At 37.6% G+C, this 16,762-nt stretch overlaps 1 protein-coding gene across 1 annotated transcript; it reads left to right on the top strand.

Moving 5' to 3' along the window:
* Nucleotides 1-6,129: 6,129 nt before the first annotated feature.
* On the top strand, nucleotides 6,130-13,444 carry tnnc1a (troponin C type 1a (slow)). Its single transcript, XM_077512103.1, has 6 exons — nucleotides 6,130-6,401; nucleotides 9,279-9,309; nucleotides 9,408-9,554; nucleotides 11,311-11,425; nucleotides 11,682-11,818; nucleotides 13,222-13,444. Exons 1-6 carry the CDS (start codon nucleotides 6,378-6,380, stop codon nucleotides 13,251-13,253), a joined length of 486 nt encoding a protein of 161 aa, XP_077368229.1. The 5' UTR covers nucleotides 6,130-6,377; the 3' UTR covers nucleotides 13,254-13,444.
* Nucleotides 13,445-16,762: the final 3,318 nt, after the last annotated feature.

Genomic DNA, 16,762 nt, shown 5'->3' on the forward strand with positions numbered 1-16,762 from the left:
TATTGATCAGACCTGTGACTGAGTTACTGGTCCTGGTACATCTGTGGTGACGTTCTTTCTTTCTTTCTTTCTTTCTTTCTTTCTTTCTTTCTTTCTTTCTTTCTTTCTTTCTTTCTTTCTTTCTTTTTCTTTCATTCTTTCTTTGTTTATTTGTTTGTTTCTTTCTTTCTTTCTCTTTTTTTCATTCTTTCTTTCTTTGTTGGTTTCTTTGTTTGTGTATTTGTTTCTTTCTTTCTTTTTTGTTTCTTTCTTTTTTGTTTGTTTGTTTGTTTGTTTGTTTGTTTCTTTCTTTCTTTCTTTCTTTCTTTCTTTCTTTCTTTCTTTCTTTCTTTCTTTCTTTCTTTCTTTCTTTCTTTCTTTCTTTCTTTCTTTCTTTCTTTCACTGGGATGTGCTGATGTAGGCGTCCAATATAATTTAATCAGGATGAGACCTGTCAATGTCATTACAAATGGATTTAAAAAACAAAACAAAACAAAACATAACGCTTAAGGCGCGCAGGATGCAACAAGCGATGCGACTGTATTCCAAGAAATGAAAGCGATGTGCGTATTCCATCCAAATCAACTCGAAAGGAAAACATAGCTACGGGCACACAGGAGAGCTTGAGCTTGCTTGCGCAAATGCAAATGTGTGTTTCTTCTCACACTTGCATTGGTGGTGCACGCGCGCTCGCATGCATCTGGACCGTCAACTCCAATCGGGAGCACTTGGACGAGTCCTTGCGCAACTCCAAGTGAGCGGCTCACGTGTCATGATGTCGATACGCATCATCTGCAGATATCACAGCACACAGTGTCGATAAATATGCAGTAGATTCGTGTCATGTCGATTGTGTTCAGCCACTAATGTGGGATTATAGAAGCTACGAAGCTTTTATTATGAACACTCATTCACTGCCTTTGACAAGTATACGTGTCAATTGTATATTTTTTACAGCGGGGATAGATGGGGGATAATCTGATTCTGCTCCACTGTAAAAGTCAAACTTTACTGATGCCTAACTAGTGTTGTTCCGATACCGATACTGGTATCGGCAGAGGTGCTGATACTGCATTAAAACAGTGGTATCGGTATCGGTGACTACTCGCAAGTAACATGCCGATACCATTAATTCCAACGCTAATATAGGATTTTGGAGGCAGCATCTTGTGTGTTACTCGTGCACAACATTCACTGATATGTGACATGTTCACTGCATGCCGATCTAAGATATCCGATTGGTCCTTGAATGCTCTGAACCAATTGCAGGACAGCTTTTTCATGTTGCGTAAAAAAAACAACCTTAAATATCGGTATGGTATCGGTATCGGCCGATACTGCAAAGCTGGGTATCGGTATCGGTATCGGTATCGGGAGCCAAAAAACAGTATCGGAACAACACTATGCCTAACCACCGGTAGATGACATCATTGCCCCGTTTTATACAAAATAAACAAAGTTTCAGAGTTCATAGGAGAAAATGGCTGTATTTGTCAAAACCTACAGGAAGAAAAAAAATCTTCTTTGTCCGAGACCAGTTTCAAGAGCAAGATTACTCAAGTACTTCAAACTCCAATGTCGAATGCAACATTTTTGGGGTTAGTACAAGTAACAAGTACCGTATTTTCACCACTATATGGCGCACCTTCAATGAATGACATATTTTAAATTTTTTTCCATCTATAAGGCGCTACAGTAGAGGCTGGGGCTACGTTATGCATCCATTAGATGGTGCTGCGCTGAAGGGAATGTCAACAAAACAGTCAGATAGGTCAGTCAAACTTTATGAATAGATTACAAACCAGCTTTCTGACAACTCCATTCACTCCCAAAATGAATAAACAGCTGTTTTATTATTTTCTCTGAGCTAAAGTATTAGTATTAGCTAGCGATCCAAGATGGCGGGATCTCCGATCGTGCAGGGTCACCGATAGCGTCTTGACAGCGAGACCTGTTGCGGCTCAATATTGATCCATATATAAGGCGCACCGGATTATAAGGCGCATGGTCAGCTTTTGAAAAAATTGAAGGCTTTTAGGTGCGCCTTATAGTGCGGAAAATACGGTAGTAGAGGCGGGGTGTTATTCTACAGCAACGTGACCACTTTCCTTCTTCCCTAACGACCTACAGTATCTCTCAATTTGTCAATTTGGGGTGAAGCTCTCGTCTGGCTTTGCCACAAAGTCACAGCCCGGCTGCTGGCGGCTAAGACGAGGTTTAAAACGAGGTAGAGGAAGAAGAAAAAAAAAAAAAAAAAAAAGGGACGACAGGCTCAGCCTCCCTCCTTCCTTTCAGCAATCAAGGAGGCGAGACTTGGAGCTCAGCTGCATGTTCAAACCCGATCATTATGTCACGCGAGCGTTTCGATTGGGACGTACGCTGTTTTATATGTCGGACAAATGGCGGCCAGCTGATTCAGTGTTGCCTGCGTCTCCCACATGGCGACATTTCTTGCAGATGTTTCTTCACTTGATCGTGGCCAATTGTCAGTCTGACATGCGTGTGCAACTTGGCCTTGTAAAGGAGCCGCCATGTTCATGCATTAAGCCTGATTGTGACCCCCCCCCCCCCCCCCCCCCCCCCCCGCCGCGGATTTGATTGGTGAAACAGACAAAGAATAGAAAATGATACAGTCACTCCAAGGAGCGAATGTGGCATGCAGAGAGGGAGGTGGAGTGGAGTGGAATTGTGGTTGTGTGTGTGGTGGGGGGGAAATAGCCCCGCTCATCTCTCATTTTCTCCCCGCTACTACCCAGCAGAGTTTCTATGGCAACCCCTCCAAAGCGGCGTGCAGTGAATTGTGGATTTGAGATGCGCCTTCTGATTGCGCCGTGTCGAAGGAATGGCGGCCGCTTTCGTCAGCCGCCCCCCCCCCCCCTTGTAAGAGGAAATTGGTGGAGAGGGCCAACGGAACAGCACACGGCATATGCTTGCTTCCATGTGCGCGACAATCTTTGTAGACACACACAAAAAAAAACAAAAAAAAAACAAACAAACAGAAGCTTTATATTAGCAACCGAGGCCTCATCGAGAAGGCACTCTGCTTTCCAAACAGGTCTGATACCAGACACGCTCAGCTTTATGTTTTAGGTTGCAACTGATCAACCAAATGATAACACTTCTTTTTTTTTGTATGTGTGCTGCTCTCTTGCCACACAAGAAATAGTGGCCAGGAGCGAGACACACACAAGGACAAGCAGCACAAATCATGTTTAACTTCAAGCCCCTCCCCCTCCTCCCTGGCCTGTGCCACCATACCTGCGTCGTGTCAGCCACGTGACGTGAGGTCTTTCTTTGTCAAGGTGTTGTGCGTGAACACAACATGTGTGTACGAGTGTGTTCAGTGCGAGCTTACGGAGTGGCAGCACGTTGCTTGTAAGCTGTGCCAGTCGCCATTAGCATCCCATTAGAAAGCAGCACGATCACTCGTCACTTTGAATGCCTGCTGCAGCATGAGAGAGAGAGAGAAAGAGAGAAAAATGATCGAGATGGCCTCGTTTCAATAGCCGCATGAAAAAGCAGCAATGTTTTTGCACTGTGTACTATTCAATTTCAATGTGTCTGCAAGTGCTTTGGTCGGGTTGTTTGACCCAGATTTCGCACCTACCCCACTGTTGGTAAATTGGATTTCCGGGAGGCAGCCTTGCGCAACTGTTAACGTTCGAGGGGAGGGGACAGGAAGTTGAACAGCGCCATCTGCTGAGTGGGTCTTTTTTTTTTTTTGTATTCACAATTCACGTTATGTCAGATGATTCCTAACATTTATTGAGTCATGGCGGCAAATTTTATGTTTGAAAAATGTCCCGGCGCTCTCAAACAAAATATGAATATCCATGCCAATTTTATAGGCTGCTTTCTGCCATCTAACAGAAGAGCATTTAGATGTTCTGGCTGTCACTCACTGTGTAAAATGCCTCACAAGACTGTCTCAGAAAATGAGAATATTGTGATAAAGTCCTTTATTTTTTGTAATGCAATTAAATAAATAAAAATGTCATACATTCTGGATTCACTTGGAAACACTTGCAGGTTTTTCAAGTTAATTCGACGATTCAAGTGATTAGTCGAATAGCCTACTAGTATACTTTTTCGTGATATTCTAATATTTTGAGATAGGATATTTGAGTTTTATTTAAGCTGTAAGCCATAATCAGCAATATTAAAATAATAAAAGGCTTGCAATATTTCAGTTGATTTGTAATGTATGACATTTTTGTTTATTTAATTGCATTACAGAAAATAAAGGACTTTATCACAATATTATAATTTTCTGAGACAGTCCTGTATATATATATATATATATATATATATATATATATATATATATATATATATATATATATATATATATTAGGGGTGTGAATTGCCTAGTACATGACGATTCGATTCGTATCACGATTCACAGGTCACGATTCGATTCGATACCGATTAATCCCGATACGAATTTATAAGTCGATTGTTGCGATTTTTTTTCATTCAAATTTAGAAAATACTAATCAGTAAGCTTGTAGAGTGTAAGATTTATATGAAAATGTATTATTTATTTATCTGAAATTTCAGTCTTATAGAGGTTGTAATCTGTTTCATGTTTGAACAGCATTCAAATAAAATATTAAGGCTTAATGTTCCGTTCATATAACATTCTTCCATGCTCAAGGTGTGAATCCTAACCCGAAGTCAGACGTTTTGTTGAATATTTTTCCATTAAAAATGGAAGTTTAAAAATCGATTCACACACACACACACACAAAAAAAAAAGGCAATGATGATAAGACGTTGAATCGGTAAGACTACCGAATGAACAATTCCGAGCTCTTAAAAAAAAAAAAAAAAAATCGTTTTTTATATTGAATCGATTCGAGAATCGCGCGATGTAGTATCGCGATATATCGCCGAATCGATTTTTTTAAAACCCCTAATATATATATATATATATATATATATATATATATATATATATATATATATATATATATATATATATATATATATATATATATATATTGGCACGCACACATACACAAATCCCCCTTGCAGCTACTATAGGCCTTGCTTGCTTCCCGATAATCCACATCCCCACTGTCAAGTTCTGTCAGGTTCCGGTGAAAACTTGTCTGTGGATTATCCCCAGAAACAGCCACGTGTCTGCAGGGAAAAAATATTTGTACTTTTATTAATGCAGAGATGAGTTTGCACTACTGCATGACAGGAAATCTAAATGAATTGTGTCTTCTTTGCATTTATTACAAGTACGCCTCAAACCACCGGGAGGTCAGAGACGATGTTTTATATATATATATATTTATATATATATATATATATATATATATATATATATATATATATATATATATATATATATATATATATATATATATATATATACATTTCCCCCTTAAAATTGCATATATTAAAACGGCCACAAGAGGGCAGCTTATACTGCTATCAGTACTCATATATGCCTTTGTACATAATATTTGTAAACATTCTAATATTATTTTCAAAGACAAGGCTATAGATTGTAACGTCAAATGTCCGACTACTAAATACATGCCCTTCTTCTCTTGTCTGAGAACCTTCAGCGGATTCGTTTTCTTTCCTTAAGTGCTTTGAGATGCTTGACACAAGTTGGCTCTTGCCTGACTTGTGTGCAGACAGCGTCGGTTCACTTCCCACTCAGTGACAGCGTGAATGTGATTGTGAATGGTTGTCTGCCTCTCTGAGATTGGCTGGCGACCCATCCGGGATTGTACACTCCCCTTTCAGTTTTTTTGTTTTTTGTTTTTCTTCACTCCCCTTTCAGCTGATGGCTTCAATTTTGGATCATTGTCGTTCTTCTTCTGTCCTGAATTCAATTGTGACATTCCACCCCCCCCCCCCTCCATGTTCTGATGCAGACCACATGGCACACATTCCTCCATGTGTTTGTTGTCCCTCCACAAACACTGTGCAGACCTGTCTGACAGTACCTCCGCTTTTTCTATTGTCTCTCGACGGACCTTTTGTGATCTGCTTTGCTTCGCCTGCCGGCCTCTTCTTCTCTCACTTCCACCACCACTCGCGCTCTCCAGAGCTTTCCGTGTCTCTCGTCCAGTTCGAGGGGAATGTTGAGTGTCTCTTTAGCCCCCCTCACAAAAGATTAAGCCGCCCCCCTCTCGCTTCATTCCATTCCCAAGTATGCCCCCCGAAGAGTTGCTGCATTTTTATCTGAGCCCGGTGATTGTGACGGATTGGCCGCATGACACACAGACACAGACAGACACACATTTGGAGTTGGGGAGGGACCAGACATCGGCAGGTATAAAACCTTGCCATGATGGGGCCAGCGTCCTGAGCTGGACACTTCCCACTTCCTCCGTGGACACCGTCAAAGACAGGCAGCAGACCGGCCTCCAACATGAACGACATCTACAAGGCAGCGGTACGTCCTCATTTGTAGTATAAAGTTTTGTTTTTGATAGCAACCCCCTCAGATTAATAATACTTGTGTAACGTGAGGGTTCGTTGGTGGTTAATGGAGCGCTCTTTAAAAGATGAGAAAGCAGGATGGAGACGGATTTGTTTCTGTTAAACAACGCTGTTTACTCGTCACACTTGGAGCGACACTTCCTGATCACTCGTCAGCTGACCAACTCTAACCAATCAGGAGCGAGCCAACTCAAACAAACGCAAGTAATTGAAAATAACAGATTCACCTCGTCGATTTAAGTACAGTATTTGTATAAAAAAAACAACCCAAAATATATAAATGTGTAAATAATAATTCTAGAAACATAAAAGTATTACTAAATATATATTTTGACAAATTAACTTAAATCTTACTCCTGTCTGAATCTTACACTTGTATGTCCAGTGTGGAATATGATATGTCCATAATATACAGGGGTGTCCAAACTTTTTCATTTGAGGGCCACATATAGAAAATCAGAAGGACGCAAGGGCCACATAATGTTATGAATAGAAATTGTGTTTAGTCTTAAAAATTGTGCAAATAATTTATTTGTCCTTTTGCATATTTATAAAAATGCTACAGTATATAAACAAATTTATTTGTAATATGGCAATCGGGTTATTATAGTTTGGGAATTTTTCATTTAAGTTTTTATTTTGTTTTGAGTTTTGTTTTTTTAAATTTAGTTAGTTTAATTACTTTTCAGGGTGGTTCTGTTAGTTTTTTATTAGTTTTAGTTCTTTAATAAATGCTTAGTTTTAGTTTAGTTAGTTTCAGTATTAGTTTTAGGTTTGTTTTTTTTTAGGTTTTTTTTTTATGTGTATTACTTGTGCACAATATTTAAAAAACACCATGGGTACAATGTTATTATTCTGGTTGATATATAAATAAATCTACTAAAAATCACATTTAAAAGCATCCCCAAAGACTCATGCATTAAATTAATTGCCAAAGACTAAAACGAAGGACATTTTTGCTATAATTATAGTTAGTTTTATTTTTAGTTAGTTTGGTAAACATAAAATGTAGTTTCAGTTAGTTTTCTTTTTTTAAAAAGCATCTTCGTTTTTATCTGATTTCGTTCACGAAATTGTCGCTTTGAATTTTAGTTTTTTTTTGTTAGTTTTAGTGAACTAAAATAACCTTTAATAGCACCCGTGTTTTTCGACACCCTCCCTTCTTACTTTGACCATCTCCAAACATTTTTGTTTTTATTTGATTTGAACTGAGTCAAATGCCTTTTTTTTTTTTTACAATATGTCGCGGGCCACTAAAAAATGGACGGCGGGCCGCAAATGGCCCCCGTGCCGTAGTTTGCGTTGCATCACGACCCCTCGATGTTGGCCCTCGTCGGCCCTCGTCGGCCCTCGTTGGCCCTCGTCGGCCCTGAGTGGAACCCCTCGGGAGGTTTCTGCCACAACTTCATTCATGACTCCAAATGGATCAGTCCAACTTTGCTATGTGCTAATTTGGGCTGCTTGCTTGTGGACTTGTGGTGCCAGAGAGGGTTTCGAGGTTTAGATAACCCAACCCCCCCCCCCCCCCCCCCCCCCCCCCCCCCCCACCGCCATCACCACAGGGCTGAATTCCGGCATTATCTGTCAGGTTGGTCTCGGACATCCCAGAGGAGCGATGCGGCTGAGACAGGAAAACCACACAGGAATGTTTAGTACAAACGCTCGTGCGGATTGATTCTTTTTACATTTACCCACCCTGACGGGAGGGGTGCCTTTTTAATTTATAGTGGACAGACAGACAGACAGACAGACAGACAGAGTAACTCTTACATAAGCAGCTGTCTCCTTCTCTCATTCGTGCGAGCTTTTCCAGGATTACGGTTCTATTGTTGCGCCAAGCTGTGCTCATTTAAAACGCCGTGTATTCTGTCCGTTATCGACAGTTCCCGATCCTCGGGCCTATTTTTAACTCCGCCTCTCACTGGCTCGCACTGGATATTTAGATTGTGTGTTTGGTCAGGGATAGCCCGGCGTGGCCAACTAAAAATAGCATCTTTTAGTTGGTGGAAAAAAAGTGGAATTCACATGGCGTGATTTGAAAGATTACTTTACGAGCTGGTGTGTTGTTTTAACTCACTTACTCCCAATAACGTATAAATGTTTTTTTTTAAATGTTCTAAGTGTCCCAAAGACGTATTTACACGTTTGTTTGTTTTTTATGCTAGAGCATACAGAAGGCTTTGACGCGGCCTCTCAACTGCAAAGACCGGTTGCAGAAATGGTAGTTATTACACAAACGGCCAGCAGGTGGCAGCAGAGCAAAGGAGATCAACCAGGGCCATCTCGAAAAAAAAAAAGCTCAATTACTTACAATTTTAAATCGATTTGTGAAAACTGATGAAAGTTAGCTCTCTTCTAATGCTAATCGCTGCAAAGCGGAAACAGATAGAAACATACTTTTTTTTCCTGATGAAAAAAGAGACTTTAATCTTTCTTTTGATGGGTTCCATGCTTTGATAGCAATAGAACACAATATTTTGTGGGCCTTGCAAAATCAGTAAAAATCCAGTAAAACAGCTGGGAGCAAACGGGATTGCTTCTGTGAAAATGGCAGCGAGTGAATGAGTTAATGTAGGGATGGGTGAGTACCGATACCGGGTTTCGTTATCGTAAAAATTTAATCGTTTGACAGCTCTAATTTTTAGTGATTATTATTATTTTTTTAATTTATCAAATGTACCACTGGTATCGGCACTTGATATCGGTATCGGTAAGTACTGAGGGTCTGAGTATCGGTATCGTATCGGTCTGTAAAAAAGTGGTATCGAACATCCCTAGTTTAAATGACACACAAATAAACCAATAACCAAAATATTTGTACTGTTTGCAGGTTGAGCAGCTGACAGATGAACAGAAAAATGGCAAGTGACCACATTTCATACAAACTTATAACAAAATATTCCGCTCAGCGACACATTTCTGACACGTGTTGCTAATTGACATCTGGCCGTTCTTCCAGAGTTCAAGGCCGCGTTTGACATTTTTGTACAAGATGCCGAGGACGGCTGCATTAGCACCAAAGAGCTGGGGAAGGTGATGAGGATGCTGGGCCAGAATCCAACGCCGGAGGAGCTGCAGGAGATGATTGACGAGGTGGATGAAGATGGTAAATCAGACGGCGGATGTTTTGATAGCAAAAGAAAATGGCGGGGGGGGTCCTACTTGTTGGGTAAATCAGGATGTTTTTGGCACTGGGAATATGAATATCAATATTAACTCATTCACTCCCAGCCATTTTTCATTGAAGCAACCCGCTTCGCTCCTCACTGTTTCACTGGATTTTGACTGATTTTGCAAGGCCCACAGAATATTGTGTTCTATTGCTATAAAAGAATGGAACCTACCAAAAGAAAGATTAGTCAGGGAAAAAAAGTATACTTCTGTTTCGTTTTGCAGTAATTAGCATTAGTATATAGCGAAGTTTCATTATTATTAACACATTTGTTTAAAACAGTGGTGAAAATCGCTTTTTGCAACATGGGCCTGGTTGATCTCTTATACTCTGCTGCCACCTGCTGGCCGTTTTTGTAATACTACCATTGCTTCAAGTATTCTCTTCAGTTCAGAGGCTGCATCAAAGCCTTATGTATGTTCTAGCATAAAAAAAAAACATTGAAAAAAAAACGTATAAATACGTCTTTGGGAGCAAATGAGTTAAGGAGCCTGGTTAAGCGACATCTGACATACTATTTGTTACTGTCAAATTGACTTCCCATTTTAAAACTCCCAATATCATAACAGCATCTGTTTGAGATAGATTTTTATGCTGATTAACTCATTCATTCCCAAAAACGTATTTATACGTTTTTTAAAGTCTTTAAAAAAAAAAAAAAAAAAAAATATGCAAGAGCATACAGAAGGCTTTGGTGCAGCTTCTGACATGAAAAGGTGGCCTAAAACAATGGTAGTTACTACAAAAAAATGTCCAGCAGGTGGCGGCAGAGTGGGATCAGCCAGCAACAAGCTCTTTTTGATAAGTGTTTTCACCTGGAATGTGAATATCAATGAAACCTGAAATCTGCATTCTAATGCTAATTGCTATACAACGGAAACAGGCACAAATATGTTGTTGTTGTTTTCCTGATGAAAGAAAAAGACGAATGTTTCTTTTTGTAGGTTCCATGTTTTGATGTACTGTATTTTGGCTGATTTTACAAGGCCCACAGAAGGTGGGAGCCAAAAGGGGGCGTTGCCTCAGTGAAAATGGCTGTGAGTGAGTGAGTGAATGAGTTCAAATGAACATTGGCAGGCTCATTCCAAAATGGCAGATAAGCAAAACTCCGCTGATTATCTGTAGTAAGACTGTAGTAAGAAGAGCTAATTATGATTGGACTTGTCTACAGCTACGTGGCAACTTGTTTGTGCGGTCGCAATTCATCGGTACAATCGATATCTGAAACCGAAATATCGCATCGTAGGAATCAATAAGATTCGTACTCTTAACCTTGTAACCATGCAGGTAAGTTCAAAAGAATATTGTGTTCAATTGCTATAAAAGCATCAAAAGAAAGATTAAAGTCTCTTCTTTTATCAGGAAAAAAAGTATGTTTCTATCTGTTTCCGTTTTGCAGCAATTAGCATTAGAAGAGAGCTAAGTTTCATCAGCTTTCGCAAATCGATTTAAAATTGTAAGTAATTGAGCTTTTTTTTCGAGATGGCCCTGGTTGATCTCCTTTGCTCTGTTGCCACCTGCTGGCCGTTTGTGTAATAACTACCATTTCTGCAACCGTTCTTTGCAGTTGAGAGGCTGCATCAAAGCCTTCTGTATGCTCTAGCATAAAAAAAAAAAAAAAAAACAATAAAAAAAACGTATAAATACGTCTTTGGGACACTTACAACATTAAAAAAAAATGTCTGCGCAGGGAGTGGCACGGTGGACTTTGACGAGTTCCTGGTCATGATGGTGAGGTGCATGAAGGACGACAGCAAAGGGAAGTCCGAAGAGGAACTGGCAGAGTTGTTCCGCATGTTTGACAAGTGAGTTGAATTTTCTTCTTTTTTTTCTTTTCTTTTTTTTGGGGGGGAGTTAAATTTTCAATGTAGCTTTTATTAAAATAAGATGTAACAAAACATGGCTGGACTGGTAATTTCTCATTTTCTGATAAATCACCGCAAATCCCGGCACATTCTCCAAAAATGTGGCAGCCTCACGTTGTGTGCGGCAGACATTTTTTTTTTTCTCACCTCTACCGAAGCGTCACAAGATGAGATCAAGATCGTGTTTTTTGCGCAGGAACGCCGACGGTTACATCGACCTGGACGAGTTGAAAACGATGCTGGAATCAACGGGAGAAGCGATTACCGAGGACGACATCGAGGAGCTGATGAAAGACGGGGACAAGAACAACGATGGCAAAATCGATTATGACGGTGAGGATACTTGAAGTCACGAAAAAGGCTGCGGCGTTTTCTTCTCTCTCGCTCGCTTATAAAGGCAAGTTAATTTGTATACAACATTTCATACACGAGGCAACTCGATGTGCTTTACACAAGGAAAGACAACACATAAGCATCAACAAACAGTAGTTAACATTCAGAGGAAGAAAAATACATGAAAATAGGTTACAAAATTTTACTAAAAAAGAACATACAATAATAATCTTAAAACATTATTCAACATACTTTAAAACTTTTTCATTTGAGGGCCACGTGCAGAAAATCAGAATGATGCAAGGACCACGTAATGTTCTGAACAGAAATTGTGTTTAGTCCTAAAAAATTGTACAAATAATTTATTTGTGCTTTTTGCGTATTTAGAAAAATGCGACAGTATATAAACCAATTTATTTGTAATATGGAAGTAGGGTTATTATAGTTTTGGAATTTTTCATTTTAGTTAGTTTTTATTAGTTTAGTTCTTTTAAAAAATGCTTAGTTTTAGTTTAGTTTGTTAGTTTTAGTATTAGTTTTTTTTTTTTTTTTTTTTTTTTGTTAAATGTGTATTCCTTGTGCGCAATATTTAAAAAACACCATGCGAGTGATGTCATCTTTTGGTGCTTTTCTATTGGCTGCTGCTAGATGACGTCACTTTTGTGTGACATACTTTCCAAAAGTCATTATTCCGGTTGATATCAAAATAAATCTACTAAAAATCACATTTAAAATCATCCCCAAAGGCTCATGCATGAAATTAATTACCAAAGACGAAAACGAAGGACGTTTGCGATAATTATAGTTAGTTTTAGTTAGTTTTGTAAAACTAAAATGTAGTTTCAGTTAGTTTTCATTTTTTAAAAAGATTTTCCTTTTTATTTTATTTCGGTAGCAATATTGTCTTTTGAATGTTATTTTTTTTCATTACTTTTATTTAATTAAAATAACCTTTAATCGCACCCGTGTTTTTCGACACCCTCCCTTCTTACTTTGACCATCTCCAAACATTTTTATTTTGATTTGATTTGAACTGAGTCAAATGCCATTTTTAGCATTTGTCGCGGGCCACTGAAAAATGGACGGCGGGCCGCAAATGGCCCCCGGGCCGTAGTTTGGACACCACTGCTTTAAAACATTTAGCATAAGGAAGTTTAAAATAATAACAACAATAATAATTAAGAATTAAAGATCACATGATCAGAACGAGAATGGGAAATTCACGACGCATTCATTTTTAACAGTCCACTGTTCTCTGCTTATTTAGTGAATCCGTTTTTTTTGTGTGCAATATATATTAGGTTTATCATTTAAAAAAAATCATTTTTGCCACTGTGTAATCAGGAAAGGATTAATTTCATGTTTTGGAAGCTGTTTGCTAATGCAGCCTGCTCATTTTGCAGAGTTCTTGGAGTTCATGAAAGGAGTTGAGTAATTCATCACGGGAGAAGATGATTTTTTTTTTCATTTGATTTTTTTTTTGTATTCCTCTGTCACATCTGGAAAACTGGAAGCCGACTTCTGGATGGAGCGCCGGAACGACTTTGCAAGATTTTCTGCATCTGACTGCGTCTGTTCTATTTTTCCTGCTCTTGCAAACGTTGTAAATAAAACTTTGTAACTTCATTTTGAGCCCATTTAAACTGAATTTGTGTAAATGAGATATCACATTTGCAATCTTTTTTTTTTTTTTTTTTAACTGTCTGAAGTTCCGTTTACAGCAGGGGTGTCCAAACTTTTTCATTTGAGGGGCCACATACAGAAAATCGGAAGGACGCAAGGGCCACATCATGTTATGAAGAGAAATTGTGTTTAGTCCTAAAAATTATACAAATAATTGATTTGTGCTTTTGCATATTTATAAAAATGCTACAGTATATAAACAAATTTATTTGTAATATGGCAATCGGGTTATTATAGTTTGGGAATTTTTCATTTAAGTTTTTATTTTGTTTTGAGTTTTGTTTTTTTAAATTTAGTTAGTTTTAATTAGTTTTCAGGGTGGTTCTGTTAGTTTTTTTATTAGTTTTAGTTCTTTAATAAATGCTTAGTTTTAGTTTAGTTACAGTATTAGTTTTTGTTTTTTTTAATGTGTTTAACTTGTGCGCAATATTTTTTATTTTTTATTTTTGTTTTATTTCAGTTTTGTAAACATAAAATGTAGTTTCCGTTAGCATTCTTTTCTAAAAAGCATCTTCGTTTTTATTTTATTTTGTTAACGGAATTTTTTTGAATTTTAGTTTTTCCGTTAGTTGAACTTTAATCGCACCTGTGTTTTTCGACACCCTCCCTTCTTACTTTGACCATCTCCAAACATTTTTGTCTTTATTTTATTTGAACTGAGTCAAATGCCATTTTTTTTTTTTTAGCATATGTCGTGGGCCACTTAAAAAATGGACGGCGGGCCGCAAATGGCCCCCGGGCCGTAGTTTGGACACCCCCTGGTTTTCAGGATTGTCACTGTGTAGCGGGTGTGCAAAAGCCTTCTCGGAGTCTTCACGGTGACTTTGGGACACATGACAAACATTTTTGTATGTTTGCGGCTTTTTGTTTCCCTCTCACAGCTTTGGAAAGCGTTCGTATGACGACGTGCTTGGAATGTGCAGTCCACAAATAAACAAGAAGCATTTGTCAGAGCAGTTTGACTCATCCGCTTTTTATTTCCTTACAACAGGGGGTGTCCAAACTACGGCCCGGGGGCCATTTGCGGCCCACCGTCCATTTTTTTTAGTGGCCCGCGACATATGCTAAAAATGGCATTTGACTCATTTCAAATAAATAAAACAAAAATGTTTGGAGATGGTCAAAGTAAGAAGGGAGGGTATCGAAAAACAGGTGCCATTAAAGGATATTTTAGTTTACTCAAACTAATGAAAATTCAAAAAACAATTTCATTCACGAAATAAAACAAAAACGAAGATGCTTTTTTAAAAAAGAAAACTAACTGAAACTACATTTTATGTTTACAAAACTAACTAAAAATAAAACTAACTATAATTATAGCAAAAATGTCCTTTGTTTTAGTCTTTGGTTATTAATTTAATGCATGAACCTTTGGGGATGATTTTAAATGTGATTTTTAGTAAATTTATTTTGATATAAACTGGAATAATGACATCGTGTCCATGGTGTTTTTTAAGTATTGCGCACAAGTAATACACATAAAAAAAAACTAAAACTAATACTGAAACTATTTAAACATTTATTAAAGAACTAAGACTAATAAATAAATAAAAACTAACAGAACCACCTTGAAAAATAATTAAATAAATTTAAAAAAAACAAAACTCACAAAACATGGTGTTTTTTAAATATTGTGCACAAGTAATACACATTAAAAAAAAAAAACTAAAACTGAAACTAACTAAACTAAAACTAAGCATTTATTAAAGAACTAAAACTAATAAAAAACTAACAGAACCACCCTGAAAACTAATGAAACCTAACTAAATTTAAAAAAACAAAACTCAAAACAAAATAAAAACTAAAATGAAAAATTCCCAAACTATAATAACCCGATTGCCATATTACAAATAAATTGGTTGATATACTGCAGCATTTTTCTAAATATGCAAAAGCACAAATAAATTATTTGTACAATTTTTAGGACTAAACACAATTTCTCTTCATAACATTATGTGGCCCTTGCGTCCTTCTGATTTTCTGTATGTGGCCCTCAAATGAAAAAGTTTGGACACTCCTGCCTTACAATAATCAGTCGAAAAATTCCTGGAAAGCTTTTTTTTTCCACCCCCCTATTTGTTGTGTTTTATTGAATTTCTCACGTTAAGAACATTATGACTCATTTGAAAAGTCTCTCACATCCGTTTGCATTTGTTTCCTGCGCTCGAGCTCGTCTGCGGCATGCAAACGATTCGCATGCTGGCTGTGCGACTCTCGAGTTGCGCGCACGATTGCGACTATTTACGTCGAATCACGTGAGTGGCCATGTTGGGGGATCTGGACTGGCTGACAATCACGCGCTCTCCTTTGTCCTTATAAAGAAGTGCAAAAGTGTTGCAGAGCGACCGCGGCGGATTGGACGACATCTGCCAACCAGGAGGACGCTGACGACGAACGTCTTTGAACATCGGAAGAAGATTTGGTGTTTGAAATTAATTTTTAAAATTGTAAAACTTTTCAAACTTTGATTGACTCATGGCGACGAGTCCAACGTGTCAGTTGAGAAAAATTCGAGCTCGCCACAGTAAGCATGAGAGCATTGAATGTTTTTTTTTTTTTTTTAAACCTTTACATAGACCAGTGGTGTCCAAACTACGGCCCGGGGGCCATTTGCGGCCCACCGTCCATTTTTTAAGTGGCCCGCGACGTATGCTAAAAAATGGCATTTGGCTCAGTTCCAATAAAATAAAACAAAAATGTTTGGAGATGGTCAAAGTAAGAAGGGAGGGTGTCGAAAAACACAGATGCTATTAAAGGTTATTATTAAATATTATATTTTTAATATTAATATTAATATATTATTAAAGGTTATTTTAGTTAACTAAAAATAACAAAAAAAAAAAACAAAATTAAAAAAAAATTCGTTCACAAAATAAAATAAAAACGAAGATGCTTTTTAAAAAACGGAAACTGCATTTTATGTTTACAAAACGAACTAAAATAAAACAAACAAAATTAAAAAATATTGCGCACAAGTAATACACAAAAACTAATACTGAAACTAACTAAACTAAAACAAAAACATTTATTAAAGAACTAAAACTGATAAAAAACTAACAGAACCACCCTGAAAACTAATTAAAACTAAACTTAAAAAAAAAAAAAAAAAACTCCAAACTAAATAAAAACTAAAATGAAAAATTCCAAAACTATAATAACCCTACTGCCATTTTCCAAATAATTTGGTTTATATACTGTAGCATTTTTCTAAATATGCAAAAGCACAAATCAATTATTTGTATAATTTTTAGGACTAAACAC

The sequence above is a fragment of the Festucalex cinctus genome, chromosome 2 (genome assembly GCF_051991245.1).
Source record: "Festucalex cinctus isolate MCC-2025b chromosome 2, RoL_Fcin_1.0, whole genome shotgun sequence".
Taxonomy (NCBI): Eukaryota; Metazoa; Chordata; class Actinopteri; order Syngnathiformes; family Syngnathidae; genus Festucalex; species Festucalex cinctus.

Bases quoted from the DNA above. Each gene is read 5' to 3' on its own strand.
- tnnc1a (XM_077512103.1), top strand. From the start codon at position 6,378: ATGAACGACATCTACAAGGCAGCG. The intron at 6,402-9,278 runs GTACGTCCTCAT...TACTGTTTGCAG, and splicing joins ACGACATCTACAAGGCAGCG to GTTGAGCAGCTGACAGATGA. The intron at 11,819-13,221 runs GTGAGGATACTT...CTCATTTTGCAG, and splicing joins TGGCAAAATCGATTATGACG to AGTTCTTGGAGTTCATGAAA.